The sequence below is a fragment of the Saccharomyces paradoxus genome, chromosome V (assembly GCF_002079055.1).
Source record: "Saccharomyces paradoxus chromosome V, complete sequence".
Classification (NCBI taxonomy): domain Eukaryota; kingdom Fungi; phylum Ascomycota; class Saccharomycetes; order Saccharomycetales; family Saccharomycetaceae; genus Saccharomyces; species Saccharomyces paradoxus.
Window position 1 is genome coordinate 21,932 of NC_047491.1, and position 27,779 is coordinate 49,710.

The 27,779-nt window shown below is 39.2% G+C and overlaps 13 protein-coding genes across 13 annotated transcripts; 5 read left to right on the forward strand and 8 right to left on the reverse strand.

The window, feature by feature from the left end:
• Positions 1-1,869: 1,869 nt before the first annotated feature.
• Positions 1,870-2,202, reverse strand: SPAR_E00080 (uncharacterized protein; the record flags this gene model as incomplete). Its single annotated transcript, XM_033909860.1, has 1 exon — positions 1,870-2,202. One exon carries the CDS (start codon positions 2,200-2,202, stop codon positions 1,870-1,872), a length of 333 nt encoding a protein of 110 aa, XP_033765751.1.
• A 664-nt stretch (positions 2,203-2,866) lies between these two features.
• Positions 2,867-3,433, forward strand: HPA3 (D-amino-acid N-acetyltransferase; the record flags this gene model as incomplete). The annotated part of the gene is made up of 1 exon (XM_033909861.1): positions 2,867-3,433. One exon carries the CDS (start codon positions 2,867-2,869, stop codon positions 3,431-3,433), a length of 567 nt encoding a protein of 188 aa, XP_033765752.1.
• A 456-nt stretch (positions 3,434-3,889) lies between these two features.
• SIT1 (siderophore transporter) lies at positions 3,890-5,776 on the forward strand (the record flags this gene model as incomplete). The annotated part of the gene is made up of 1 exon (XM_033909862.1): positions 3,890-5,776. The coding sequence occupies one exon, from the start codon at positions 3,890-3,892 to the stop codon at positions 5,774-5,776; it is 1,887 nt and encodes a 628-aa protein (XP_033765753.1).
• Positions 5,777-6,044: 268 nt separating this feature from the next.
• Positions 6,045-7,496, reverse strand: AVT2 (Avt2p; the record flags this gene model as incomplete). The annotated part of the gene is made up of 1 exon (XM_033909863.1): positions 6,045-7,496. The coding sequence occupies one exon, from the start codon at positions 7,494-7,496 to the stop codon at positions 6,045-6,047; it is 1,452 nt and encodes a 483-aa protein (XP_033765754.1).
• A 447-nt stretch (positions 7,497-7,943) lies between these two features.
• CAN1 (arginine permease CAN1) lies at positions 7,944-9,716 on the reverse strand (the record flags this gene model as incomplete). The annotated part of the gene is made up of 1 exon (XM_033909864.1): positions 7,944-9,716. One exon carries the CDS (start codon positions 9,714-9,716, stop codon positions 7,944-7,946), a length of 1,773 nt encoding a protein of 590 aa, XP_033765755.1.
• Positions 9,717-10,647: 931 nt separating this feature from the next.
• On the forward strand, positions 10,648-12,495 carry NPR2 (nitrogen permease regulating protein NPR2; the record flags this gene model as incomplete). Its single annotated transcript, XM_033909865.1, has 1 exon — positions 10,648-12,495. One exon carries the CDS (start codon positions 10,648-10,650, stop codon positions 12,493-12,495), a length of 1,848 nt encoding a protein of 615 aa, XP_033765756.1.
• A 265-nt stretch (positions 12,496-12,760) lies between these two features.
• On the reverse strand, positions 12,761-15,766 carry CIN8 (kinesin motor protein CIN8; the record flags this gene model as incomplete). The annotated part of the gene is made up of 1 exon (XM_033909866.1): positions 12,761-15,766. One exon carries the CDS (start codon positions 15,764-15,766, stop codon positions 12,761-12,763), a length of 3,006 nt encoding a protein of 1,001 aa, XP_033765757.1.
• A 490-nt stretch (positions 15,767-16,256) lies between these two features.
• On the reverse strand, positions 16,257-18,140 carry PRB1 (proteinase B; the record flags this gene model as incomplete). Its single annotated transcript, XM_033909867.1, has 1 exon — positions 16,257-18,140. The coding sequence occupies one exon, from the start codon at positions 18,138-18,140 to the stop codon at positions 16,257-16,259; it is 1,884 nt and encodes a 627-aa protein (XP_033765758.1).
• A 445-nt stretch (positions 18,141-18,585) lies between these two features.
• SOM1 (Som1p) lies at positions 18,586-18,810 on the reverse strand (the record flags this gene model as incomplete). The annotated part of the gene is made up of 1 exon (XM_033909868.1): positions 18,586-18,810. One exon carries the CDS (start codon positions 18,808-18,810, stop codon positions 18,586-18,588), a length of 225 nt encoding a protein of 74 aa, XP_033765759.1.
• A 608-nt stretch (positions 18,811-19,418) lies between these two features.
• On the forward strand, positions 19,419-21,086 carry PCM1 (phosphoacetylglucosamine mutase PCM1; the record flags this gene model as incomplete). Its single annotated transcript, XM_033909869.1, has 1 exon — positions 19,419-21,086. One exon carries the CDS (start codon positions 19,419-19,421, stop codon positions 21,084-21,086), a length of 1,668 nt encoding a protein of 555 aa, XP_033765760.1.
• A 96-nt stretch (positions 21,087-21,182) lies between these two features.
• SDD1 (Sdd1p) lies at positions 21,183-21,884 on the reverse strand (the record flags this gene model as incomplete). The annotated part of the gene is made up of 1 exon (XM_033909870.1): positions 21,183-21,884. The coding sequence occupies one exon, from the start codon at positions 21,882-21,884 to the stop codon at positions 21,183-21,185; it is 702 nt and encodes a 233-aa protein (XP_033765761.1).
• Positions 21,885-23,320: 1,436 nt separating this feature from the next.
• Positions 23,321-24,526, forward strand: HAT2 (Hat2p; the record flags this gene model as incomplete). Its single annotated transcript, XM_033909871.1, has 1 exon — positions 23,321-24,526. One exon carries the CDS (start codon positions 23,321-23,323, stop codon positions 24,524-24,526), a length of 1,206 nt encoding a protein of 401 aa, XP_033765762.1.
• Positions 24,527-24,625: 99 nt separating this feature from the next.
• POL5 (DNA-directed DNA polymerase) lies at positions 24,626-27,688 on the reverse strand (the record flags this gene model as incomplete). Its single annotated transcript, XM_033909872.1, has 1 exon — positions 24,626-27,688. The coding sequence occupies one exon, from the start codon at positions 27,686-27,688 to the stop codon at positions 24,626-24,628; it is 3,063 nt and encodes a 1,020-aa protein (XP_033765763.1).
• Positions 27,689-27,779: the final 91 nt, after the last annotated feature.

Genomic DNA, 27,779 nt, shown 5'->3' on the forward strand with positions numbered 1-27,779 from the left:
AAAAAAAGAACACGTCGGTTACCGAAAAGAAAATAGCTTGCACCTAAGGCACAGGTTACTTTTTTACTGAATACATTTCATACCTCAAGTCGGAAAATGTGTTTTTGCAACACTTCTCCCCAATGGAACATTGACAGGGGATGCGATAATTCCTCAGCATTATTGAATTGGTAAAAGGGTGTTCATAGAAGGACACGACTTTCAGAAAACTCAACTGAGCCAACTGAATACCGATATCATTTTATTGCGCTCTAAAATCTTAGGATTGGTATTAAAAGTGCCCAGTATTTCCGCAGTACCTGCTAATTACATATTTTGTGAGAGCAGCAAGCTGCCCTATGATCAGTGAATAGTGATAATGGTATCTGCGTTCTTTTCTTCTTGTTTTTTACCTCGAGCACCGTTAACTCTCGGTAGTTACAGCCCCACAAAATATAAAACAATAATTTCATTTATTACTAACCAACTCTTGACACTTACAAATGATTATTGAGCCTACTGGTACCCCACCTAGCCTGAAAGGGTAAACTACATACAGATACCTTCTACAAAACACGTTGCGAATATACCAAGCTCAATTACAGAAGCCGTGAAAGCCGTAATCATATGGAGCTTTTGTCAAGAAGGACGTACTCATTCCGAAATTGCGAAAGTAGCTTCGTTTTGCTTGAAACCGTCGTCACTGTCGCTAATCTCGCCCATTTTAAACTCAAGGTCCTATCCTAGGTTGTGTTGCTGCCAGTAAGCATGTTAGCTTAAGCCTGAATGTAAACACTGAACGATTTGCGTTGGAGATTGCATTTATGGGTGTATTCGCGGTGCCTCGACGATATTTCACTAAAATTGGCACGTTCGCAGAATACTCTTGTATTTCATTGGAGATCACACATAAGTTATCCAACAATCCTAAAGATTGCGGCCAAAAATGCTCTTTGCAAAGAGCCTTTCCCATCCCTGAAAGGCGCAGCGACTTCTAATATCATTGACCATTTTTGGTGTGGTTCTGACTTAAAAAGCTTGGTTTTCAATTGGAATTGGATTTTCCACAGCAAAAGGAAGTCACTGTATCTTAATATAGAGCATTGACACTGCAGTGAGGCAGATGCCGATTGAATGGAAGAGAAAATTGTATGGTTATGTCCAGATCATCTTCATCATTGGAAGCGTTACTTTTTCTAGCTGGCCTGCCTGAGCGTAGAAGAGCCGCCCTCAGACAAGCCAACCTCATCAATCCAAAGGCTGACAGGGGAAACCCGTCATATTTGATTGAGGTGTATGAGAGTGGACTGTACAACATTCTTCAATTGCTTGGCGATATCAACAGCGCAGGATAAACTTTGGTAAAGAGGTTTCATCGATGTTAAAATGGGAGCAAATCACCGTTTTCTTCTGTTCACTACGTCGAACTACATCCGATTTATGGCATTTGCTGAAACTGTTCGTAGTTTTCCACACCCTACAGAGACATACGAAAAAGAGGGAAACATAATAATGAACAACGTGAAGTAGCAAGCCCTATTGCACCTGCACAGACTGAAAAGTCGGTTGTACACCGTCATCTCGCGCTTTGAATCTCCTGAAGTATGATTAGTAGCAAATTGTAAGACTATTTTGATATTTGCAAAACTACATTCAGAGCCCTCTCTATCACTTTAGTGATGCAATTAAAAAAAAATAACATAATTAGCATTATATAATAATTCAACCTGTAAATAAATAGGGACTAGTGACTCGCTTTTACTTTTTTTCTCTTCACTGCTCTGATTTTTGAAACGCATAACTCTGCTTTCTCCAAAAGTTGCATATGCGCAAGAGCCTATTAAATGTCACACGGAGCAGTTCTTACCTACAATGATTAGTAATCGGTAGCTAATAATGGGGGCGGTCGCACCTCGCTTGGCTGATGACACGTTTCCTAAATTCTTCACGATCGGGGACAGGCCCATCATCCCAATTAGCCAGTCTATCATTAACGAGCCTATCAACCTCATCGTAATGAATAGTAATCCACGGATGGTCTTCGTCGCCGCAAGTCGTTCGATTTACTGGTGGCAACCTAACACTCCAAAATCTGCTATCATAATCGGCTATCTGAAACGATGTCCATGTATTATATGTGAAAGTCTTACGATTTTCTGTCGTGTTCATACAGCATACCAACGCCAAGCCTTGGAGAGCAACAGCTAGCATGCAAACTCTCATTCTCTCAGTATGCTTGAGCTTGGCTGTATGGTTTTCGTATCTTTCGCCTAATATAACGAGAAACTATTAACTGTGAAAAAACAACCGTTCGAGGAATACGACCGACCAAAAAGAAAACGACGCTCAAGATTTCCACTTTAGCGCGCTATTTAGTAGAAGTAGTCTATTGTAGACGTCTATTTTTTGTATCAAACGCAGGATTGAAGCTGTGGCTGCTTTTAATCCATTATACGTTGTAAGAGGGGGAGGAAATAGGGCCTCCAGTACTGAGTCATATTCCCATTTGCACGAAAGCAGAAACAGAATGGTCTCACACTTCAGTATTGACTGTACATCTGTGCATGAGTGACTAATATGTTGTTTGTGGCCTGAAATGGTTATCATCACGCCATACGCTCTGCAAATTATCTCGGTATGCAGATGTCGTTATTCATATACAAAAGAAACAGTGTTGCTTCAGTATACTATAATGGTTGCACTGAAGCAAACAGCTGATGATCAGGCGATACATTAATTGGTCTGCGAAGGACCTTTTTCACTAACCGACTGTATCGTATATTTCCCAATCCGGTTATTAAATCGTTATCAGGCGGAAACCTTCGCGAACTATATGCTGGCGGGCGTTGCGACAAGACGTTTAAAAGCGGGCATAAAAAGTAAATGAATGCACGCTAATGAAAGAGACTCTCGAGCTCATGTCCATATCTTGTATCTTCCAACTGTTGTTAGCCCAAAGGCCGTAGGCATGTCGAACGAAGAATCTGAAAAAATGACCAATGATCGAATTGTGGTGAAGGCCATTGAGCCAAAAGACGAAGAAGCCTGGAACAAACTGTGGAAGGAGTATCAGGGCTTTCAAAAAACCGTCATGCCTCCGGAGGTAGCCACGACTACCTTCGCGAGGTTCGTAGACCCTACAGTCAAACTGTGGGGGGCGCTAGCCTTTGACACCGAGACCGGCGATGCAATTGGTTTTACACACTACCTGAGCCATTTGACATCGTGGCATGTCGAGGAAGTTGTCTACATGAACGACTTATATGTCACTGAACACGCAAGAGTCAAAGGTGTAGGTAGAAAGCTCATAGAATTTGTGTACAAGCATGCAGATGAGCTCGGTACGCCTGCAGTGTACTGGGTTACAGACCATTACAATCATCGCGCGCAGTTATTGTACACCAAAGTGGCTTACAAGACAGATAAAGTTGTTTACAAGAGGGCTGGATACTGAAGCCGTTGTGTAATATAGACTACTGTGTATAAAAATAGCACTAGTTTCTATAGACTCATTCGCCAAGCTTTCTTCCAGGAGCCCTTTTTACTAGTGAAATAGTTTCTTATTGGCTTTTCGTAGTTTGTTCTCCGGTTTAAGCACAAGCGCCGTACGGCGCAGGCACAGAATGACTTGCAGCTCAATCCAGGTGCATTTTTAAAGAAACTGCTCTGTTGGGAAGAGCCAGGCGTTATTCGTTTGCAATTTGCCGTAAAGAACACATTTGAGGGTGCAGTCCAGCAGGTCGTTGTCACAACCAGTGATGCTGATAGATGGTTCTTGAGTGTACTTCTGTGACACACTGATGTACGGGTACTATATAAACAATGGATAGCGTTGATCATCATTGAGGCCAGCTTACTCCAGAGTTTTGTAAAAAACTGTCAGAGAACTGCGAACGAAAGACCTTTCATAATGGACCCAGCTACTGCTAATCATACCCTCACCGAAGAATTTACGGAGGTCGTCGTTCCTGAGATGCTGGAAAAAGAAGCAGCAGCTACGGTTGATGTCAACCCAACGTTAACCACATCTTCTCCAGCACCATCTTATATTGAATTGATAGATCCAGGTGTTCACAACATTGAGATTTACGCAGAAATGTACAACCATCCGGTATATCGTGTTGCTCTATTCTTCTCACTTTTCCTTATTGCCTATGCTTATGGGCTAGATGGTAATATCCGTTATACTTTCCAGGCGTATGCTACTTCGTCGTACTCCCAGCACTCCCTACTGTCAACTGTCAACTGTATCAAGACAGTTATTGCGGCTGTAGGACAGATCTTCTTTGCCAGATTATCTGATATTTTCGGCAGATTCTCCATCATGATCGTCAGTATCATTTTCTACAGTATGGGGACGATCATCGAATCACAAGCCGTGAATATTACAAGATTTGCTGTTGGTGGCTGTTTTTACCAACTGGGTCTTACCGGTATTATTCTAATTTTGGAAGTTATTGCTTCGGATTTTTCTAACTTGAACTGGAGGTTGTTAGCCTTATTCATTCCAGCCTTACCATTTATCATCAACACTTGGATTAGTGGGGACGTGACAAGCGCCATAGGTACTAATTGGAAATGGGGTATTGGTATGTGGGCTTTCATACTGCCGCTAGCTTGTATTCCGCTTGGACTTTGTATGTTGCACATGAGATATTTAGCAAGAAAGCATGCAAAAGATAGATTGAAGCCTGAGTTCGAAGCGCTGAACAAATTGAAGTGGAAGTCATTCTGCATAGACATCGCTTTTTGGAAATTGGACATCATCGGAATGTTATTAATTACTGTATTTTTCGGATGTGTATTGGTTCCATTCACGTTAGCTGGTGGCTTGAAGGAAGAATGGAGAACCGCCCATATTATTGTCCCTGAAGTCATCGGTTGGGTTGTGGTGTTACCACTATATATGATATGGGAAATGAAGTACTCAAGACACCCATTGACACCGTGGGATTTGCTTCAAGACAGAGGCATCTTTTTCGCCCTGCTCATTGCATTCTTCATCAATTTCAACTGGTATATGCAAGGTGATTACATGTATACTGTACTGGTCGTCGCAGTACATGAATCCATTAAATCGGCCACAAGAATTACCTCCTTGTATTCATTTGTTTCCGTTATCGTTGGTACAATCCTTGGGTTCATACTGATTAAAGTGAGAAGGACTAAGCCTTTTATTATATTTGGCATTTCTTGTTGGATTGTCTCATTTGGTCTTTTGGTTCATTATCGTGGTGACTCTGGAGCACATTCCGGTATCATTGGTTCTTTGTGTCTATTAGGTTTCGGTGCAGGTTCATTTACTTATGTGACACAAGCTTCCATTCAAGCTTCCGCTAAAACTCATGCAAGAATGGCAGTAGTAACCTCGTTATATCTGGCCACTTACAATATTGGCTCTGCATTTGGTAGTTCTGTTAGCGGAGCTGTCTGGACTAATATCTTACCGAAAGAAATTTCGAAAAGGATTTCTGATCCCACACTGGCTGCTCAAGCATACGGCTCTCCATTTACATTCATTACCACTTATACCTGGGGAACACCAGAGAGAATTGCTCTAGTCATGTCTTACCGCTATGTTCAAAAAATCTTATGTATCATAGGTTTGGTATTCTGCTTTCCTTTGTTAGGTTGCGCCTTCATGTTGAGAAATCACAAACTAACGGATTCTATTGCTCTTGAAGGCAATGATCATTTGGAAAGTAGAAATTCTTCTGAAACTGAGGAGAAGGAAGAAAGTTTCTTGAAAAGTAAATTCTTCACACAGTTTACAAGTAGCAAAGGCAAGGAAAATTAATATCCTCAGTTTAAATAATTTCGTACGTGCGCTTATATCTATTACTTAGTCAAGAACACATAATAACATTTGGTATATTAGTCTTCGCACAGCTTTACATGTCATGGTGGCTTTATCGATTCCTGGACGATTAAGATACTAAAAAACATCAAAAATTCTGACCTATATACTATTTAAAGCGGATAAATAAAAGTTTTGAACATGATAAACATTCCGGACTCCAGTAAGCTAACAACTAGTTTGAACCCAGTGAAAAAAAAAAAAAGTCCTATATTTGGCAGTGCTGCTCATCAGAACCGTTAACTGCATCCAAAATAGTCTGAGTACTGCTGATAATCATAATCATAAAACCAAAGCATATACAAAGATAGAAAGGAAGCTTTTCCTTCCAACTCTTCTTCTTGCTAGTCAACAATAAATTTGTGTATGGCGGTAAAATGTAAGCCATGGTGGATGCAGTAGTAGCTCCAATCAGTTCAAATAATGCGCCTAAGTTACAGGTAGTTAATGATATGCTCATGGTAATGAAGACAAGTAACGAAGTTATGACGACGTGCTGCTTACCTGTTAATTGAGTATGCTCATCATAATTCTTAATAAGCCTACATTCATGTAACAAATTACCGACAACATCTCTTAAAACAAAAATTTCCATAGGGAACGTAGTTAGCATATTAAATCCGAAACAAAGCCTAGCTATGTTGATAGCCACGTCTGTTCCTGGAAAACTATTTAAGACGTTGCCCTTTGTTTTTTCTTTGAAAGCCGCAAATCCTGAATATCCCATTAGTCCACAGCATATTACCGAGATAATGATACTTATATGTGTTAACCTGGTGAATTTGGCCACACTTCTATTCCTCATGGAAAAGAAAATAAAACTAGTATTATGGTGACAAACCAACGCAAAGGAAATGACAGAGAGACTCCTGAATATAGTAGTTTTTACGAAAAAATCAGGCAATTTGAGAGAATGACCTTTCCAATCATATGGTAGCATAGGTCCTCTAATGACTACTGTAAGCACAATTATGATCATACTAATGACGGCTAAAAAAGACGCCTTTGATAACGCCTCTATATTCCTCTTCAGTGATAAGGGAAAGGAAATGAAAATAGTAACCATTACTATTATAACGTTCCTTCTGAGCCAGAAATGTACGTCTCCATCGTTTTGACTGAATATAGCTCTGAGAACATGGGGTATGGTATCCCCGATAATAATGCAATATCCAATGCATCCACCAAATGCAAACAACCCGTTCGTAAAAAGAATCAATAATTTCCCTTTTTTACCCATTACATGTTCGACCGTACCTTGATATGTTCTCTTGCCAGCAAGAGTTAAATTAATGACGATAAGCCTCAATGTCCAATCAACTATAAATCCTAGTGCAATGTATGATATCAGCCCGCCTAGTATACCAGCATTTTTAATTGCAAACGGCTGAGTAATTATTCCGGCGCCAAGAATAGAGTTCGCTAAATTCATAAAAGCCATCCTCATACTAGATTTTTTATCATTTTCTCGAAGTACTCTATTGACCAGAGTATCGTCCGTGTCGGAAGCGATGGGATAGATGGCATTTAAGGAGCCCTTCCCTTGGCTTCCGTCATCGGAGTCATTATCAGTTATGCCAGGCAAAGGAAAGTCTGTCAATTCAAACTCCGTTCTAAGCTCTTTGTTTTCCAATTTAGTATACCAGCCCAATTCAGACATTATCGGAACATATATATCTGCTAAATTCTAACCAAGATATTCTCCAATCGTCCAGTGCATGTTGCATTTACTACTTTTGGCGTTTTATACTATTTTCACTATTTACATATCGTGAAAATGACGTTCGGTATAAGGTTCGGGTGACAGGAAGATAACAAAAAAAAAATTAAAATTCATCTTTTAATTATACATGAGCATTAGCATGAAAAATGTACATATATATTTATATATATATATTTGAAGGTCCGAGGAAGTTTTGAAATTCCTCTTCCCCGTCTGCTTTCCTTTAGATGGCAAGATTATCGTCGTGAAACATCAATAATAAATATAATGAGACTATAATAGTCTCATTAATTCTTACAAATTTTTTTTCGTGTATGACTTATGAGGATGAGAATGCGAAGTGGCGTGGGAATGTGATCAAAGGTAGTAAAACGTCATATTTATTTATGCTACAACATTCCAAAATTTGTCCCAAAAAGTCTTTGGTTCATGATCTTCCCATACAATTGCTTCAATATCTCTTCTATCGGAATCGATATCTACATCTTCAATCTTCCAAATAAATCTGCACCTGAATATGGCCTCAAATAAAATCCAAACAGCCAGGAACAGAAAAACAGAAATATAGGCGGCAGCGAAGCTAACACCATTGAATTTTGGCGCGAAAGCGGTGAAACCTTGGATAATGATAATGATTATCATAAATGTGGCGGCATAATAAGCCAAACCAGGCATTAATTTGGCTTTGAATGGTAATTCGTCACGAGAAATGCCACGGTATTTCAAAGCTTGCATAAATCTGATGTGAGAAATCGAGATAAACAACCAAGCAAAAAACCCGGCAACACCGGTGATGTTTAGCAGCCACTCAAATACTTTGTCACCACCGGTTGACGTTTCCATGTAAGCCAAAGCGCCAAATACAGCAGTAGTGAAAACCGCAACGTATGGTACACCACCTTTGGTGGTTTTTGAAAGGAACTTAGGAGCCAACTTGTTTTTCGATAGACCAAATAAAATACGGGAACCAACGTAGATATTTGAATTTGCTGCAGAAATAATAGTTGTTAAAATAACAGCATTGAAGATATGTGGCAAAACCTTTGTACCAGAGTTCTCGATGGCAATAATAAAGGGAGATGTAGAAACGTAGGAAGTAGATTCCGTTAATTTAGGGTCGTTGTATGGGACCAAAAGTCCAATGAATAATAGAGAACCAATGTAGAAGGTTAGAATACGGAAAACAACCTTTTTGATGGCTCTTGGAACGGACTTTCTGGGGTTCGCAGCTTCACCAGCAGTGATACCAACTAGTTCAGTACCTTGAAATGTGAAAGCAGCGTTAATCAAAGAGGAAACCCAACCTAAGAACCTCCCCTCATTTTTATCCTTAGATATAATACCTGGGCCCCAGGCACCTGGGTTTCTCCAATAACGGAAGCCAACTGGGCCGGTAACACCAGCACCGCAAACCATGCAAAAACAGTAAATTAGAAAACCGATAATGGCTAAGACCTTAATGGAAGCAACCCAAAACTCGAATTCACCGTAATACTTAACAGGAAACAAGTTCATTATCGTGATAAGTACCCAAAAAATACTAATCCATGCTGCTAGTGGGACTTTGCTTGTCCAAAATTGAATGACTTGGCCAACTACACTAAGTTCTAGGGCAAAAGTGATGGCCCAAGAAAACCAATACATATAACCGTTGGCTGCACCAAATGCGGGAGAAAGGAATCTCTGTGAGAACACTGTGAAAGAGGATGTAACGGGGATAAATGTAGCCATTTCACCCAAGGATTGTGTGACAGAATATGCCAAAGAACCCATAAATAAATATGATATAAGAGCGCCCACTGGGCCGGCGTTGGTCAAGGGTGTGGATAAACCAATGAAAAGACCTGTACCAATAGTACCACCAAGGGCAATCATACCAATATGTCTTTGCTTAAGCTCTCTCTTCACTTCTGCGTTCTGTACTTCGCCTTCATCTTCATCGCCTATACCATCCTCCATAGAGAAAGTATCTTCGCCATTAACTCTCGTTGGGAAAGAGCGTAATGGATACAGATCTTTACTTTTCTCATCTTTTAATGGTATCGATCCACGCCTGTGGTGTGTTTGTGAAGCTTCAACGTCATGAAAGAGGGTTGTGACGGGCTCATTGTACATATGCTTCTCATCTATGTCTTCCTCTCTTTTCAGATTCGTCATTGCTACTTTTTTTCTTTTTTTTATGTTCTACAGGAATTGAAAAAGTGTGAATAAATCTGAATTAAACTTTTGATTGGCGACGGATTTAAACTGGATCAAACTAAAGGTATAATAGGAACTTATATATTTCTGTTTCTGGTATATACGCAAAAAAAAAAAACAGATAATTGAAGCTGTTGCAAAAAGGGATTCCCTGATCCTGTGCGCCTAGTTCGGAACCACTTTTTTCCTTGCTAATTTGTGCTTTATCTTGTATCTTTTCTCTTATCTACTTATCTTAACCTTATCGTTTTCCTCGAAATTTTCACTGATAGAGAAAAGTGCAAAAAAAGAAATTCAAAAAGCCGTATGACTCACCCGGAATTATAAGTGGGGCCTAACTTTCAATAGGGTAACTGTTAGGGTTATTTCAAAATGGATTTTTAACCTTACCTATTCTCAGTTTAGCCCTACTGAAAATTCGGACACTTTAGGGTTTAGAGCTCTGATAGAGTCTAAGTAAATCTTCTGATAAAAAGGTAGTTTTGGTTTATGTACAACATTTCTTGACAAGTTATTGAAATGAAATGAATACAATCCTGTGACATTTACTCTTGGTCGTTCTGTTATGTTCTTTTTCTTTTTCTTTCTTTTTTATTCCTTTCAAGAAAGCTTATCAGGGACAAGGTTCTCGTGCAGATTGAACGTATTCTACGTCGATTCTCGTTTCAATCAATTGTAGCTATTTTTTGTATTTCTTGTAAAAGCAACTGGATCATTGATATCTTAAATTATATACGTATGCATTATTCATAATTGGCTCTCTACTGCTTGCTGCTTGTATTTCCGAATAAGACTGATAAGTGATAAAAAAAAAAGAAAACTTGATTAGGTTGAAGCGTCTTACTTTCTAAGTTGAAGAAAACGCTTAGAGTTATGACAAGAGCAGCAAATGCTAAGCTATTTCCAAGGGTTCGTGCCCATACATACCATATTTTACTCTGTGTTCCATCCCACGGAAGGTTCTAAAATTAAATATGAGTTCCCCCCAAATAATCTGAAAAATCATGGCATCAATTTCAACACATTCAAAAATTACATCATACCGAAGCCTATACTATGCCACAAGTTGGTCACTTTCAAATATGGTACATATAGAATTGTCTGCTATCCTGTAACAATTAATTCTCCAATATACGCTAGAAATTTTTTCAGTTTCAATTTTGTGTTTGTATTCCCGTATGATTGTGAGACGTCTCCCTATGAGCCAGCTATCACCAGACTGGGCAAAATGTTCAAAGTTCTTGAAGAGCAAAACCAATTGCTGTCCAAATCTGAAAGAGATCCAGTTTTCTTTGATTTAAAGGCGTTGGAAAACTCCACAACAACGCCTTCTACTGCAGGTCCTTCATCCACGCCAAATCCCAGTAGTAACACCACACCAACTCATCCTACGTCCGACAAAGATACGAAAGATTTGAGAAGCAGTAGATACAGTGAGCTTATCAAAGAGTTAGGACTTCCGCAGTCCGCGTTTTCTATACAAGACCTACTAATGAGAATTTTCCAAGACCTGAATAACTATTCCGAATGTCTCATACCAATAGATGAGGGAAATGCTGTGGACATAAAGATTTTTCCGCTTTTGAGACCGCCTACAACTTGTGTATCACTAGAAGATGTCCCTTTGTCGTCCGTGAATTTGAAAAAGATTATTGATGTCAACTGGGATCCAACAATGATGAGCATAGTCCCTTTCATTGATGGCTTAAACAACATTGCAAAAATCTCGAAACTGAGCAACAGTGATCCTGGTCTGGTTATAGAGTGTATACGGCATTTAATATACTACAAGTGCGTTACATTATCAGATATATTCCAGTTTTCTAACATATATGCGCCTTCTTCATTAATCAGGAGTTTTCTGACCGATCCACTAATGGCCAGTGATTGCCAATCTTATGTCACGTTCCCCGAAGTGTCTAAATTATCAAGCCTACCCTTAAATAAAAGTTTGGGTTCTGGTGACCAAGATTCACCGTCATTTTCTGTACGAAGAAAATCTAAGTCGTCTAGCATACCTTCAAACCCAGATTCTAGAACTACATCTTTTAGTTCTACCAGTAAAGTCTCCCAAAACTCCTCCTTAAATTCCTCTTTCTCATCAGTTTATAAGGATTGGAGGCAATCACAAACCTCCTGCTCGAGCTCAAATATACATGTCATCAACGACCGCAATCGATTCCTACCAACAAGATCATGCTTGTTTGACCTTTATAGATCACTCTCACAGGGTCAAACATTGAAAACATGGTATGAATCGAAGTATATGATTTTAAAGGAAAATAACATCGATATAAGAAGGTTCATAACGTTCGGTCTGGAAAAACGTATCATCTATAGATGCTACTCTTTTCCAGTGATGCTAAACACCGGTTCGCGTGAAACGAAAGAAATGACACCAATGAAAACAAAAGATTTTCTAAATGAGGATAAGTCACTTGAGAAAAGAAATCACGATTATTCACTTTCAGTCACAAGGTCTAAAAATACAGCAAAATCCAGTAACTTGAAACCAGAAAGGCCCTCGAAGGTTTCGTTTGAAATGCAAAGGGCAAGTTCTTTGGCAACAGGTAGTAGTACCATACCAAAACTCACCGACGAAGAAGAACGCATTCTTGAGGAATCTGTTAGGAGTGCCGAAAATTTTGATAAAATTTGCGTATTACTTGGAAAACCTAAACTAGAAGTCGAGAGTTACTTAAACGAATTAGGAGAATTTAAGGTAATCAATAGTTGAAATAAAGAATTTCATTGTCCATTAAATTGTTATGTTTTTTTTTAATATTACAACCTATTGCCGTGAATAAAGATAGTACATATAAATCGTGCTGTTTATATAGGTAGCTCCGTGAAAGTTGTTTTAGGTTCATCCCTTGATGTGTTCGATGGAGTCAGTTTTTACTCTTATATCTTGTTTTCTAATGAATAACTGAGCATTCTTTACATACTTGTTTGTATGAACCATTAGTTTGAATATATATCTGATTGAAAGGCGGTAGCAACTATTCAGTCTTTAGCATTTTTCTTGAGCCTTCACTGTCCGCATTTTCGCTCGATTTGTTTCCATCTTCAATTGCATGTTTTTTGGGAGACATTATACTCTGCACTGAATTTCCGTTTGTGTTTGATAATCTTAGAGGCATTCTCTTACTTAAATTTGGTATTTCCTTCAATATGTTATCAATCATTTCGTCTTTGGTAGCATTTTCCTTGTTGCCATAGTTTTTCATTATATTTTCAATTGTATTGTAGATATCATCCACATTTGTTATATGGGAGTGTGTTGATGTTATCGAATTCTCAATATTATCCTTCAATATGTTATGCTTATTAATGAGGTGCTTGAATTGATCATTAAACTTGGTATTGTTCTTCAAAAGGGATATAGCATTCTCTGATTCCTCCACTTGTCCTTTCATGACTGAAATAGACTCGTTCATCGAATTTGATGATGTATCAACGGTACTCTTGATTTGTGATAACGTTGAGGCCATGCTGTTATAAAACTCATTATTCATGGAGTCACAATCATTTATCAAATCAAATGAATTTTCCCACTTGACGCGTTTGGGTTCAAATAGATCCATTTCTTGATCGATAACTGCACTGGTTGCAGTTGTCAGATTCTGCATTATTAGTTTTTTATTTTCGTCAAGGTGGTCGTTTAAAGTCTTTTTAAAGTTTTCAACAAACTCGTTTGTTCTCTTCTCGATATTTTCATAAGTAGAATCTACGTGACGGTTTAGTAATTCTTGATGGTTATTTTTGAAAAAGTGATTTTTTAAGTATTGCTTTAGGTTGTTATTCTCTTCGCTAATATCAGAAAGATTCTCAGCTATATTTTTATAAAATTTTTGAAAATCCACTCTTATTATGTCGATTTTTTCAACAATAACATTGAAGAATTTAGGAGATTCATTTAAAATTTTCTTCACACAATCTTTATACATTAGTTCAGCCTTTTCTTGCATGGTTTTCATGAGAGTTAGTACTTCATTTTTGATTATATCAAGATTTGGTTGGATATTAGTTTCTTGAAGAATATTTTCCTGTTGCATAGTATTTAATTGTAAAAACAATGTAGATTTCAAATTTTTAATTTCTTTAGTAATATGCGTTTCAAACTTTTTATTAAGGTCAAGCTCTCTTCTTTTATAATCGTGCAGGGCCGCTTGCATTACCTCAGTCAACTTCTGTAGTTTGTTATTGAAGCCGGATATTTCAATTTCAGTTTTATGCTGTTTTTCTAGTTGCGATCTTAAGTGATCGATAGTGGCTTTTAATGATTCTATTTGGGAATTTTGAGATTGAATGGTTTGTTTTGACTTCAATTTATCTTTTACTAGCAATGAATTTTTCGATGCCAAACCCTCAATTTCTCTTTTACATTCTTGAACCTCATTTTTATAACTCTCTAAATCGCCGTTCAAATTTTTGTAATGATCCTGACTCATATATATTCCTTCTTTGGATTTTGTGGAAAGTAAATCAGATTTAATCTTTGCTAATTCCATAGTTATATTTTTAACCAAAATATCCTTCATTATGAATGCTCCCAGTTGTGGCTTGTTCTTGATGTTTTTTGCCTTCGAAGCATATTCTAATGTACTGCAGGTTTCTTCAGAAGTCACCTTTGCGGGCGATATAGTAGCAATTAGTGCAGTTTTAGTATTACCGCCGAGGGAATCTTGAAGCAAGCGGGTTAATTTTGACTCACGAAAAGGTATATGACCGCTTTTATCCACGAGAGCATTTATGACCCTACCCAGCGTCAGTAGACTTTGGTTGATTGAACCAGCTTCTTTGGCACGTTGATTTAATGCTCCGGATCGGTTAATATTTTCTGACCCAGCTAAGTCCACAAGATTCATTTTGGAAATTCTAAACAGTTCATCCTGGTGTTTTTTGTACAAAGTGATTGTAAAAATGGTATGAGATCTACTTGAAAAATCATTCATTTTAGTAGAAGCTACTTGCCTATGTTTTAACCCTCTTTGTAACAGGTTTAATCCTTCCATAGCATTTGTTATGTGAAATTCTTGCAGATTTTGGATGTATATACCGTTTGATTGGTCATTTGGAGCCATCGAACTTCTTTGACCGTTATTTGTGTTGGTGGTACTAGAAGCGTTATTAGTCGCGGAACCGGAATTAGAGGAAGAATTGTTTCTGGAATTCATGGTTTGTTGTTGTTGTTGATACTGTTGCTTGATAGTATTCGGCAGCGATTTCGTCCTTAGTCTTTTTCTAAGTAGGGCAGCTTTAGGTGTTAGATCATTCAATGACCTCGGAGAACTATTTCTAGAATTACTCCTGGAACTACTAGCACTGTTGCTAGTGGTATTGTTTGCTGTGCTTGAATCGAAAATTCTCAATTTCTTCATAAATTGGCCATCAAAGCCATTACTACTAGAATTATTGCTATTGTTGTCCAAGAGATCCTTTAATTCTTCGTTGTAGAGTTCGATGAATGAACACTTTACCACGTAATCATTCTGTTGCAATTCCAACGTGTCAAATAACTTCAAAAGAACCCTCGGTATAATTCCTGCCGCATCGCTCAATTCACCATTATATAGCTTTTCATCGCCTGTCATTGTGTAGGTTTTACCCGTTGACGTCATACCGTACACTAATACGGTACAATTGTAACCTTTAATGAAATCCTGGAATAAAGGGCCTGCCACTTCATCAAAAATTAGATCCTGGGAAGCACCAGGCCCGAAGACTTTGTCAACTGTATATCTCTTGGCATTCATTTGAGCAGTTATACCTGTATCTCCCGTGGTATTAATGGAAATTTCCTTAGAACCTGTAATATCCGGGACATTCACCACTACAGAGCTTTTCATACTAATTTCCCTTTCATTCCTACCTCTGCACCGCACTGCTACAGTAATGTTCAGTTCCTCATTAGGAGCATTGTGACATCCGATTTGAGCGTTGCCATTTTTACTGGTGCTATTGGAGCTTCTCTCTTGACTAATATTTTGATTTTCCACTGGCATCAAACAAATTCTTTCTTGTTGTATTTTTCACACTTTAGTATACTTTTTATTTAACTCTTCTTTGAAATTATTTGCTTCTGTTTTTACACTCAATGTTACCTTTTGGTCATACCAAAATACCACTGTCGCTGTTAAGAAGTGGGTCACAAAGGAAGTAGTGTTTAGATGGTGTTATTGTTGCGCTTTTGTTTGTTTGTTTTGTTTATTTCGCGTTCTTAACCCATCGTCACTAAAGACGAACAAGAATTCCAACAGGTAAGTGACTTTCAAATCGAATACATAATAAAAGTAACAGTTATTATTTGATTAAAAACGCAAATATTTAGTAAAATATGTGGGACATATAATTTCATAGATAAAAAAAATAAATTCAGGTTTGATAAAATGGGGATATAAAGAAGTGGGCAAACGATAGTAAAGAGGGACTCCGACTTGTAACCTCGAAACGATAAAACAGAAAGAAACAGCTGAAATTTTTCTAAATAAAGAATTAAATGATATTCAATTTATCAAGAACATCTCTCACTTGATCAAAGATCAAGTCGGTCTTTGAGCCGATGAATTCATCCATTTTCAATTCTTGCTTGAAGCCAGATGAATGGGACTTTTTGGTGTCATTCCAGAAGGCAGACAAATCTTGACCACCACCGTTGTAGATCAAAACGTTTGGCGTGTCTTCAGGGACATCGAACAAAATGTCCTTCGTACTGTAATGAATCAACTTCTTTTTCAATTGTTGAGGAGTCAAAGAGTCTTGACCCAATTCGAAAAATTCACTATCAGAACCTGGTTGCAACGACAAAAAGTAGGTCAACAAACCAGCAACGTGAGGGGAAGCCATGGACGTACCGGATAAAGTGGCGGTGGCTTCATCACTCCCAATGTAGGTGGACAAAATGTTCAAACCTGGGGCGAAAACGTCGACACACTTACCCCAGTTGGAAAAGTAGGCTCTGTCATCGCTTAACGTGGAAGCTCCGACAGTGATGGCTTTATCAGCAGAAGCTGGGGAGGTGTTACAAGCATCTTGGTTTTCATTACCAGCAGCTACGGCGAAGTGAATACCGGCTTCAACGGCTGCGTTGACGGCCAAGTCCAAAGCGGGGGACTTACCACCACCAAGGGACATATTGGCTGTGGAACCCTTGAATCCCTTTTTCTTTTCTTCGGCTTGCTTTTGGTGGGCCTTTGCGGCATATTCGACACCCTTGACGACATCAGACATGGTACCAGACCCGTTTGACCTCAAGACTTTGACAGCGACGACATTGGCGTTCTTAGCGACACCGTAGTGTTTGGAAGCGATAGTACCGGCACAGTGTGTACCGTGGCCGTTACCGTCGAGGTCTTCGTCGTTGAGTGGGATGGTTTTCCCCCAAATGGCTCTCTTTTCGAAGTCCTTGTGGTTGACGTTGACACCGGTGTCAATAACATAGGATGTGACGCCGCGACCAGCATCATCGTCGTAGAGATACTTGTTGAAAGACCCCAAGTTCAGGCGCTCTCTGTGAGAGATACGGGCCAACCCCCATGGGGCGCTGTTTTGAGTGTCAAACTCCGTAGCTTCCACAACAGAGTCTCTTTCGACAAAGTCTACTAATGGGTTTTGACGTATCAAGTCGACAATCTCTTGGGTGAAGTAGCCGATGTAACCGGAGAAAAGATTATCGATGTTGAAGGAGTCCTGGATACCGCCAGCTTCAGAGGTCGATAAGGAGGTGTCTTTAGTGGAAATGAAAAAAGCGTCTTCAGCAGATAAGTTCTCTACAGATTGGAGTTGTGCTTGATGGACGCTCTCCTTGTGGAAATCGATCTCTTCTTGAGGGACTCCCTTCTTGAAGACGATGATGTAGCGGTTGGGGATGATCTTGGAGATGGCGTCTGGGTTGAATTGAGCAGTGGACACCAAAGGAGCCAGCCTGTTGTGGTGCCTCCCTTTTTCCAATGTCTTTGCGTGGTGCTTCTTATCCTTCACTTTCTTGTCCTTCGCCTTCTTCTTCTTCTTCTCCTCCAACTTCTTCTCGTGGCAGCCACCTTTATGGTGAGGCTTCTGCTCCTCATCATCAGAGCTCTCGTGCTTAGGCTTCATGCCCTTTCCTCCCTCGTGACCCCTCCCATGGGAACCTTTTTTTAACTGTTTTTTCTCGCCGGATTCAGAGGACTCCTCGTCATCGTGTTCCGGACCCTTATGGCCCTTCTTGGAAGGCCTTGTTTCGCTATCTCTAACGAATTCCACGTTTCTAGGTTTCTCTTGCTGGTCGTCCTTGTTCACCAGTTCATGGTGGTCGGCGGCATTTTCAAGATTTGGGATGACCAGAGCAGCAGAGATGCTCCCTAGGGCACCGAGTGTAAATAAAGTATTTTCTAACTTCATCTTTGCTTGTTAGAATTAGATTTAGTGTGTTTTTTTTATTGGCGATGAAGCTAATTGGCCTCTTAAGTGTGTATGGAAAGAACTCCAATATAGCGGGACGTAACATTGGCCCCCTTTTATATCCATCGCGCTCTTTATCGCGGGTGTGTTTTGCCCCCGCCACTCCCGCCGGCCCTGCCGTGATAAGCCACTGCAGTGGCATTATGAGCCTAAATCTTTCTTTTTCAACAACATCCCTAGATTTCTAGACCATAAAACCCTGCCGTCCTGCTAACCCGGAGCATTTGCGCTCACCAACATTCTGCAACCCTCGTTTGCTCTCCTCCCGGGACCCCGGGCACAGGTGCATAGAAGGCACAGACCTGATCTGTCGGGTGCAGTTAAAAAAGTCTTGGCAAAAATTTTATTGATCACACTATTGTGCTATACAGACGGTATGTAATTTTTAACTATTTGTGTATGTATCCGTGACCTCGTAGTTAGTGGCTGATTTGTCGGGTGCAATGCAGTGTTCAAAAAGCCTCTTAAAAGGCGAACAGATATAGTCTGCGCCTTTGAATTGGCACTCCCATTGCACAAGCTCTTTCAGCTGGCAGTCAGTTTTTGAGTCAAGCGTCGCTAACGGTGCGAGCGCTTGGTTCCTACTGCGAATTGTAGTTGGAGGCGCCATGAGGGTTGATTGTCTTATCAGCGATAGATGAGTCTCTGTTTCCTTTTCCTCTCCGCTCCCCCCTGTTTCTTGTCCATCTCTATCTGTCTATCTACCTTATCTACAGTATGTTTTTTTTTTCGCTTTCACGACACCGCATTACGTATTACATTGCGGAACTGTGGATGAGTGGCATATGCACTCTTCTGCAGAAGATTTCGTGCGCAACGGTGTGCTGTAAAGCTAACCTATTTTCTCGCTTGCTTATTCGCTTGCTTGCTTGTGCATTATGGTCACTGTTACAAGAAGAGGCCCGCATAAATGGTACGTAATAGCAGCCTACCGGGTGAAAATCACATATGTCCAACTCGTTATGTGCATACCCGGTGGGGGTTCGTGTGAATTTTTACTTGCGTAGCTTCGAGATTATTTAGAGCGTCCTGCGCATTGGAGGTCTTGTCTATGCTAAGCATGTTTCATGTGGTAGGGAATGTTACTCTATTTATATCTTTTTTGGCATTTTGCGTCGTCGGAAAAAAAAGATTAGGTAAGAACAAAAAACCGTTAATGGTTTCAGCAGTCGAAACGAGTACAAGGACCAAGGCAAAGGTCGGTAAAACCTCAGAACGATGAAGATTGATTACGAGCTATTGCGCAAACTCTACGTTGATACATGCCGCACAAAGAATGTGCAGTACAGTTACGGTACGGCCGGATTCAGAACACAGGCTAAGGATTTGGACACGGTCATGTTCACCACTGGTATACTGGCGATTCTCAGGTCGCTGAAGTTGCAAGGTCAGTACGTCGGTGTCATGATCACGGCATCGCACAACCCCTACCAGGACAATGGAGTCAAGATCGTGGAGCCAGACGGATCGATGCTTTTGGCCACGTGGGAGCCATATGCCATGCAGTTGGCCAATGCGGCGTCTTTTGCTGCTAATTTCGAAGAATTTCGTGCTGAGCTAGTTAAGTTGATCGAACACGAAAAGATTGATTTGAATACAACCATCGTGCCACACATCGTGGTTGGAAGAGACTCTAGGGAAAGTAGTCCTTACCTGTTGCGCTGCTTGACGTCCACCATGGCCAGCGTCTACCACGCGCAGGTCTTGGATTTGGGATGTGTCACTACGCCTCAATTGCATTACATTACCGATTTGTCCAACAAGCGGAAGCGGGAAGGGGACGCTGCGCCAGTTGCCACAGAACAGGACTATTATTCGTTCTTTATTGGAGCCTTCAACGAACTTTTCACCACGTATCAATTGGAGAAGAGACTGTCTGTCCCAAAATTGTTCATAGATACAGCTAATGGTATCGGTGGTCCGCAGTTGAAAAAATTACTGGCCTCCAACGACTGGGTTGTGCCAACGGACCAAATCGAGGTTATTAATGACAGGTCCGATGTTCCGAAATTATTGAACTTCGAGTGTGGGGCGGATTATGTGAAGACCAACCAGAGATTACCGAAGGGTCTTTCCCCATTCTCGTCTGACTCGCTATATTGTTCCTTTGATGGTGATGCAGACAGAGTCGTCTTCTACTATGTTGACTCTGAATCAAAATTTCATTTGTTGGATGGTGACAAAATTTCCACCTTGTTTGCCAAATTCCTGTCTAAACAACTAGAACTGGCTCAGTTGGAACATTCTTTGAAAATTGGTGTTGTGCAAACGGCATATGCGAACGGTAGTTCCACTACATACATCAAAGATACGTTGCACTGTCCTGTATCGTGCACTAAGACAGGTGTTAAACATTTGCACCATGAAGCCGCCACCCAGTACGACATTGGTATTTATTTCGAAGCAAATGGCCATGGTACGATTATATTCAGCGAAAAGTTTCATCGAATTCTGAAATCTGAGTTATCAAAGTCAAATGGTGATACGTTGGCTTTGAGAACTTTAAAGTGTTTTTCTGGATTGATTAATCAGACTGTGGGTGATGCTATTTCTGATATGTTGGCTGTCCTTGCCACTTTGGCAATTCTAAAAATGTCACCAATGGATTGGGATAAAGAGTATACGGATTTGCCCAACAAGTTGGTTAAGTGCATTGTTCCTGACAGATCAATTTTCGAAACAACTGATCAGGAAAGAAAATTGCTAAATCCAGTGGGGTTGCAGGCCAAGATAGACCTCGCGGTAGCCAAGTATCCCATGGGAAGAAGCTTTGTTAGAGCCAGTGGTACTGAAGATGCGGTGAGGGTTTATGCGGAATGTCAGGACTCCTCTAAGTTAGATCAGTTTTGTAACGAAGTTGTGGAGCACGTCAAGGCATCTGCCTGAAAGCATTATTTGATATATACTATAACTACTTAGGTATACAGACGGAAATATAAAAGTGAAAGAGAATTAATATCAGCCGTGTTTTTTGTCACAGCCTTAGACTTTGGTTTGGTAATTAAAATTCATGGTAGTGGAAATGAACAAGATTTTCCTCTTCAATTTTTTTCGTCGTTTCACTCTACAATCGAAAATCAAATAGTCTTCATAAAAGAAATCATTTTCAATGAAAGAACTTTTCACTGCTATTATGGACGATGTGGCCGATTCAAAAGTTGTATGGTTGACTAGTATGGAAATCCCGAGTGATAAGTCACCAAAAAAAATTCTTTTTACGATGAATGCTCCGAATTTATCTCCCTCTCTGCAGTTTTCCTTAGAAAAATATTCGTATGTAATTTCTTTTAAAATTCTTTTATTTTCTATGTTATCGTTATCAAGATGAACCTGTTTTAGTATGGCATTGGGGAAAAGTGTAGCCTGTAACTTTAGAACTTGGTCATGCAACGTTGCAGCTAAATTATCCAAACTAATAATTTCGTCCCTGGAGTAAATGCCTAATAAGTTTTTCAGCTGATTACTCCAACTTCCTCTTGTCCTGTTCTTTCTACTTACACAGTCTTTATGACTTGGTGATAAAGTTTCTGGAAAATGAGGAAGAGTGTCTAGTTGTTGGGTAATGTTTCTTTCCAAGAATGATATTTTTTTCATTATAATGTCAATCTCTTTAGAGTAAGCAGAAAACTGTACAGTTTTAAAGGCTTTCCTATTGTCGTTCCTCTGAATCCCATCATTTGCCATTTAATTTTCTTATTTAATCACCTGTCAGTTTTCCTTTTCGCCTTTTGTATTCCATAATAAGAGAATAAACTTGGGCTTGCCGATTTTCTCCGTTGAAATATTAGCCTATGTATGTTGAAGATTATTTTTTGAAAAATTTCTTAAACTTGCGTATTTATATATGTATAAGTTTATAGGAAGTATCTACCCTTATTTTCTTTCTCGCAGCATTTGATAAAGAGAGGAAAGAAGTGTATGCCCATTATAATCACCCCACCTTTTTCTTTTTTTCTTTACCTTTAACGTCAATCGATTGCATATTCAGCGGACTGGCCTTTTTTAGCACAGGATTGGGGTGCCAGGGATGCCTATGAGAAATTAGCGACACTTTTTTTTTCACTTTTTTTCATGACATTCGGACATTAATCGTCCAAACTGGGCAACATTGACATCCTAATTGCACGAATTCAAATCGCGCCTCAGAGTTCCCACCTGCGCTTTCAGCTCCAATATTGAAGCATCTGATTTATTTTTATTCATCTGTATATATATATACATGTACATATACGTTAAGATTTATAGGATGAAGTTAGGATTCTCACTGCGACTGTACGTTTGAGATGATTGTTGTAATTGATATTCTCTCTCTGGGACGTGGAAAAAGGGAATATTGAATGGTTGGCGTTGAGGTAACCAATGGATTGGCATATCCCAAGTTGTGTACAACATTTACTAATACTGACACTTGTATAAATTCGGCGGCTAAACTGTTCACCGATAAATCCTCTCAATACATAAAAAAAAAAGAAAAAGAAAAGAAAAGGGGATTCCCCTGGAAAAGCTTATATCCCTTACCCTTTTTTATGTTAAATTTCACATTCATTACTGTTCAGGCCATTGTTATTTGATTTCATAATCTGCTGAGGACGCTATTGGTTGTTTAGGATATGTGCGCTGGGATTCTCCATATTTTACGGTTGTTTTTAACTCGAACTTCTGCTGCTTAAAAATATCTTTCACCTCTTCCTAACACTTCTTTCTTCTCCTTCCTTGTTCTGTTTGTCATGCTCCCTTTCTTCTTCTTCGGTCTTTCAACCATTTCCGTGCTAGTGTAGGGTTGGGAGTCGAGTGAGTGGGAAAAAGTTTCTTACAAGGCTTTCGCATTTCGCATTTTTATTGGTTCACTTTCAGCTTTTCCTTTCGGAATAACATAGGAAGAATCAGCCATTTTAAGGTCGATAAAATATCTGATGAGTGCCTCGTCCATTGTGTTTGATATTAAAATTTGGCGAGGTGTACGGATTTTTTTCTAGCATTTGTCGACATGCGAAAGACAAAGCTTGAAAATAGTAATGCAGAGAAACTAAAAAGAGGTTAGTATGCCGCAAATAGCTTCCTCTTTCTTATCAATTGAACACAGCCTAACAGTTACCGAAGAAATAAATCACCGATCAACTATGGAAAATCAGGAGAAACCGCTTTCTGTAGACGAAGAGTACGATTTATGGAAATCTAATGTTCCATTAATGTATGACTTTGTTAGCGAGACGCGTTTAACATGGCCATCTTTAACGGTCCAGTGGCTTCCTACACCTGTTCAAGAGTCAGATGGTGGTTTCATCAAACAAGAATTAATCATTGGTACGCACACCTCTGGTGAAGAAGGGAACTATTTGAAGTTCGCCGAAATTAATCTACCGAAGGAAATTTTAAATAATGAAGATTCACAAGAAGAAGCAGAAGAAAACGATCAGGTCTCCCTGCCTCCTCCAAGGTCGAATATAAGGATTACTGCTAAATATGAGCACGAAGAAGAAATCACTAGAGCCCGATATATGCCTCAAGACCCTAATGTTGTCGCCACTATAAACGGACAAGGCACTGTTTTCCTCTATTCTCGCTCAGAAGGTCTCCAGTCGACACTAAAATTTCATAAAGATAACGGTTACGCTTTGTCGTTTAATACTTTGGTCAAAGGACAATTGCTTTCCGGCTCAGATGATCATACTGTCGCCCTTTGGGATGTAGGAAGTAGCGGTGATTCTATAAAACCGACACGAACATGGAATGATTTACATTCTGATATCATCAATGATATTAAATGGCACAACTTCAATAAAGATTTGTTCGGCACTGTCTCAGAAGACTCTCTTTTGAAAATAAATGACGTCAGGGCAGACAACACCACTATCGATACTGTGAAATGTCCGCAACCTTTCAACACATTAGCATTTAGTCATCATTCTTCAAACCTCCTCGCGGCCGCAGGCATGGACTCATATGTTTATCTTTATGACTTGAGAAACATGAGCGAACCATTACACCATATGTCGGGCCATGAAGATGCAGTGACCAACTTAGAATTTTCAACCCATGTTGATGGTGTAGTTGTTTCCAGCGGGTCAGATAATAGGTTAATTATGTGGGATTTGAAACAAATTGGTGCAGAACAAACGCCTGATGACGCAGAAGATGGCGTTCCTGAATTGATCATGGTCCACGCAGGTCACAGAAGTTCAGTGAATGATTTTGATTTGAACCCTCAAATACCTTGGTTGGTAGCAAGTGCTGAAGAAGAGAATATTTTACAGGTTTGGAAATGTTCCCATAGTCTACCCATCGTGGGAGGTCTACCAAAGGTGAACAAAGATATAATAAGCTAATATATAGTTACTTTATTGTTTCTTTGGTGAAAAGGCGTAATTAAACGAAGATCAACATACATATTGCGACTTTGAGGAGTGAGATGAACTATATTTAGATTATTTCTTATTCGCTACACTTTGCTTTTTTGAAGATAACCAATTGATAAAATCGATGAAAACGTTGGCTCCAAATTTTCCTTTTTGCATCCACTCTTTGGTAGTTGCAGTGTACAAGTCAATCAATTCGTCAAGCTTATCGTTACCACCGATCTCAACATATATTTTACTCAAAAATAGTGAACTGGTCGAGCACGCTGAATAGAATATTGCGGCATGCTGACCAGGCTTAGAAGTCAGCATCACCTTGTGTGTTGATTTCAATAAGTCCATAAGTTCAATTTTTTTGTCCATGTCTTTAAATGCAGTTACTTTTATCTTGAATATCTTACCCTTCAACAATTTAGAAATTTTGTCCGCAAGTGGCTTATCAAGAGTCTCATTGATACACTTCAGCATTGGGATAATAAAATAGACCAGCTTGCTCAATGGGCTTGTTAGGTCGGCAGAACCTTCACCTTTATTAGCAATAGTCAATTTTTCACAGTATTTGACATAAACGGTTAACATATCGACAACTCTATGCTTGAACGAGATAACATTTTCCCTAGATTGTTTCACCTCTACTTTCCTCTGATTTCCAGTAGATATGTTCGATAACGCTTCTTTACGACGTTTGAAAATTTCGGATAACTGATCATCTAATTCCATCATTTTTTCATCATCCATGGATTCTTCGTCTTCATCGTCTTCGTCATCATCAGAAAGTCCTTCAAGTTGATCCATGTCAACTTCCCCTTTATCATTGACTATGTTATCAGGTAAATTTAACGCTTTCACCAAGGCGCTTGTGGCTTCTTTATCGATATTCACAACATCTTCATTCGCCTCATCTTCTTCGTCTTTTTCATCAGCATCATCGCTATCACTCTCACTTTCGCTTTCGCTTTCAGTTTTCGATTCATTTTCACTAGCACTTTCTTCTTCTTTGATTTCTTCAAATTCATCTTCTCCTTCGAATAGCTGAGCAAAACCTTGCTTGTTTTCTCTTGCTTTTAAAATATCTAACAAAATTTGTAATTCTTCCAACCCAACCTCTTCGATAAATTGCTGCCAAATTATTAAACTCAACTTCTTGAGTAAGGCCTTTTTCTGGGCTAAAAGTGATAGTAATATTTCAGTGATACCTACCATCGAGTTATTCTCGCGTTTGGAAAACTCGCAAAGTTCTTCGATCACAGAAATAGAATCAGTTTCGCCCGCATATAACTGTATTAAGCACATAGATAACAATGTGCTTAGACCCCAAGATTGAGCAGTTCTCGACCTGCAGATTTCAGTCAAGGAAGATATAGCTTCGTTTTTTGTCTTTTCTAAATTTTCGTCAAGTGGATTGATTAGATCTCCTGTATGGGATTTTTCCATGTCCAGTATTAACTTTAATGTCAGATACTGCCATGAGTTTATTTGGGGGTCTTTGGAACGTATTTCTTTGTTGATTGTCAACTCGCCCAGGATTGAATAAAGCCTTTCTTTGGCCACTTCGTGCAGCTGTTCTAACTTCTGATCATCAGGTGTATGTCTGAAGAATGCCATATATACGATCGGCGTCAGCACGGGCTTCATTATGTCCATGTCATTGATTTCAACTTTATGCGCACGGATTATATGAAGTATGGAATCAAGAATAAAATGTGTATGAGACAAGTCTCCCTTTTTTTCCTGCAACTGTAGTAAAAACACATCGAGCAATTGGGCAAAAATAGTCGAAGGCAGTTCTTTAATTGTAATAAGTTTGGAGACGGTGCCAGATTTTGTTAACTTATCAAAATTTACGGAACCGTGAGGACCGAATAACATCGCATTTAGACAGGGTACTAGTTTGTTCAAAGGATCTTCTTCACACGCCTTCACGATGGAGTCTAACGTTATTTGAGCAATCTTATTCAAAGCTCTTTGTGAATCTATGGATTGGTTGATCAAGGTTCTCATAACATTTTGGCTGAAGCAAAAGCCGATATAAGAGCCGGGAATTGTTTTGAAAGTTGCATCGATTATTAGAAAGCCTAAATATTTTCGTTCGCTAGAAGCTTTTTCATTAAAAAATGATTCGTCCACGGCCATTTTCCAAAACTCTGGAAACTGAATAGAATTTTGAGCCTTTTTATTGCTGGTTTTCTTCCTTTTCTTTGAAATATGGTCGGTATTCTCCAATTTTTCATTACCAAACAATGGTAACAAAGCACTCCAAACATAATGCAGCCTTGGGTTCCAATTCGTGTTTTTTTGCTTTTTCGTGTCTTTCGAATTTCCATTGTTATCTGGAATTACAGAAGAGTCTCTCAAAACTTTTGTTAAAAGAGGTAGGTTCCCTCTTGCCAAAGGATCGTTATCTTTCCAAGCTGAGTTTTTCAAATCTAGCACAGAAGGAATTAGACTTTCATCACCCTCATATTTCAGCAACAAATAAGTCGACAATCCCTCATTCGTTAGTGTCAAATTATATTTATCATATATCAGAAGAATTTTTACGGCGGTATTTTCATTCATAAAAGGTAACAGCATTTTCATGGTCTGGAAAAGGGTAAAGAAGCATGGTTCTTTAATCCAGTTTTTCTTTAGAGCCAGGTCGATTAGTTGTTCTGCAAATCGTATAAAAAATTCGGTGTTTCCCTTTTTTAAATCTTTAACAAAGGTTTCTGAGAATAAAGGTTCATTCAATAAAGATTTCAAACCAAATAACTTCCCAAATAAAATTCCACGCTCCTCTTTGCCCTTTATGGATTTTTTATTGCTCTCATTAAGATTAACGTCTAAAATAGTTGACAATGTGCTCAAGAAGTCGTTCGCTGATTCTAAGCCTTTTGGACGTTGACCTGATGGCATATTAACAGCTAAATTGATTACCTCCGTCAAACATAAAGAAAATCCTAACCTCGCGCTATTTCTATCAGACGCCAAACCTTTAATCAAACGATTCAATACGTAAGACCATTCTTCTGCATCGCTGGGCAAATCTAATGCGGATAAGTCCTCTATTAAGGCGACAGCTGCATGTAGACGTTCTTCTCGAAGATCAGAAGCTAGTTTAAAAAAAAGGTCTCTGTTGACTTTCCCGGTCATTTTTTTTGGACAAAAAGATACACTTATGGAAACCTTTGCCTTTATTAATGGATGCCCAGTTCGGACTTAGAAATTAAGTGCAAATTACAGT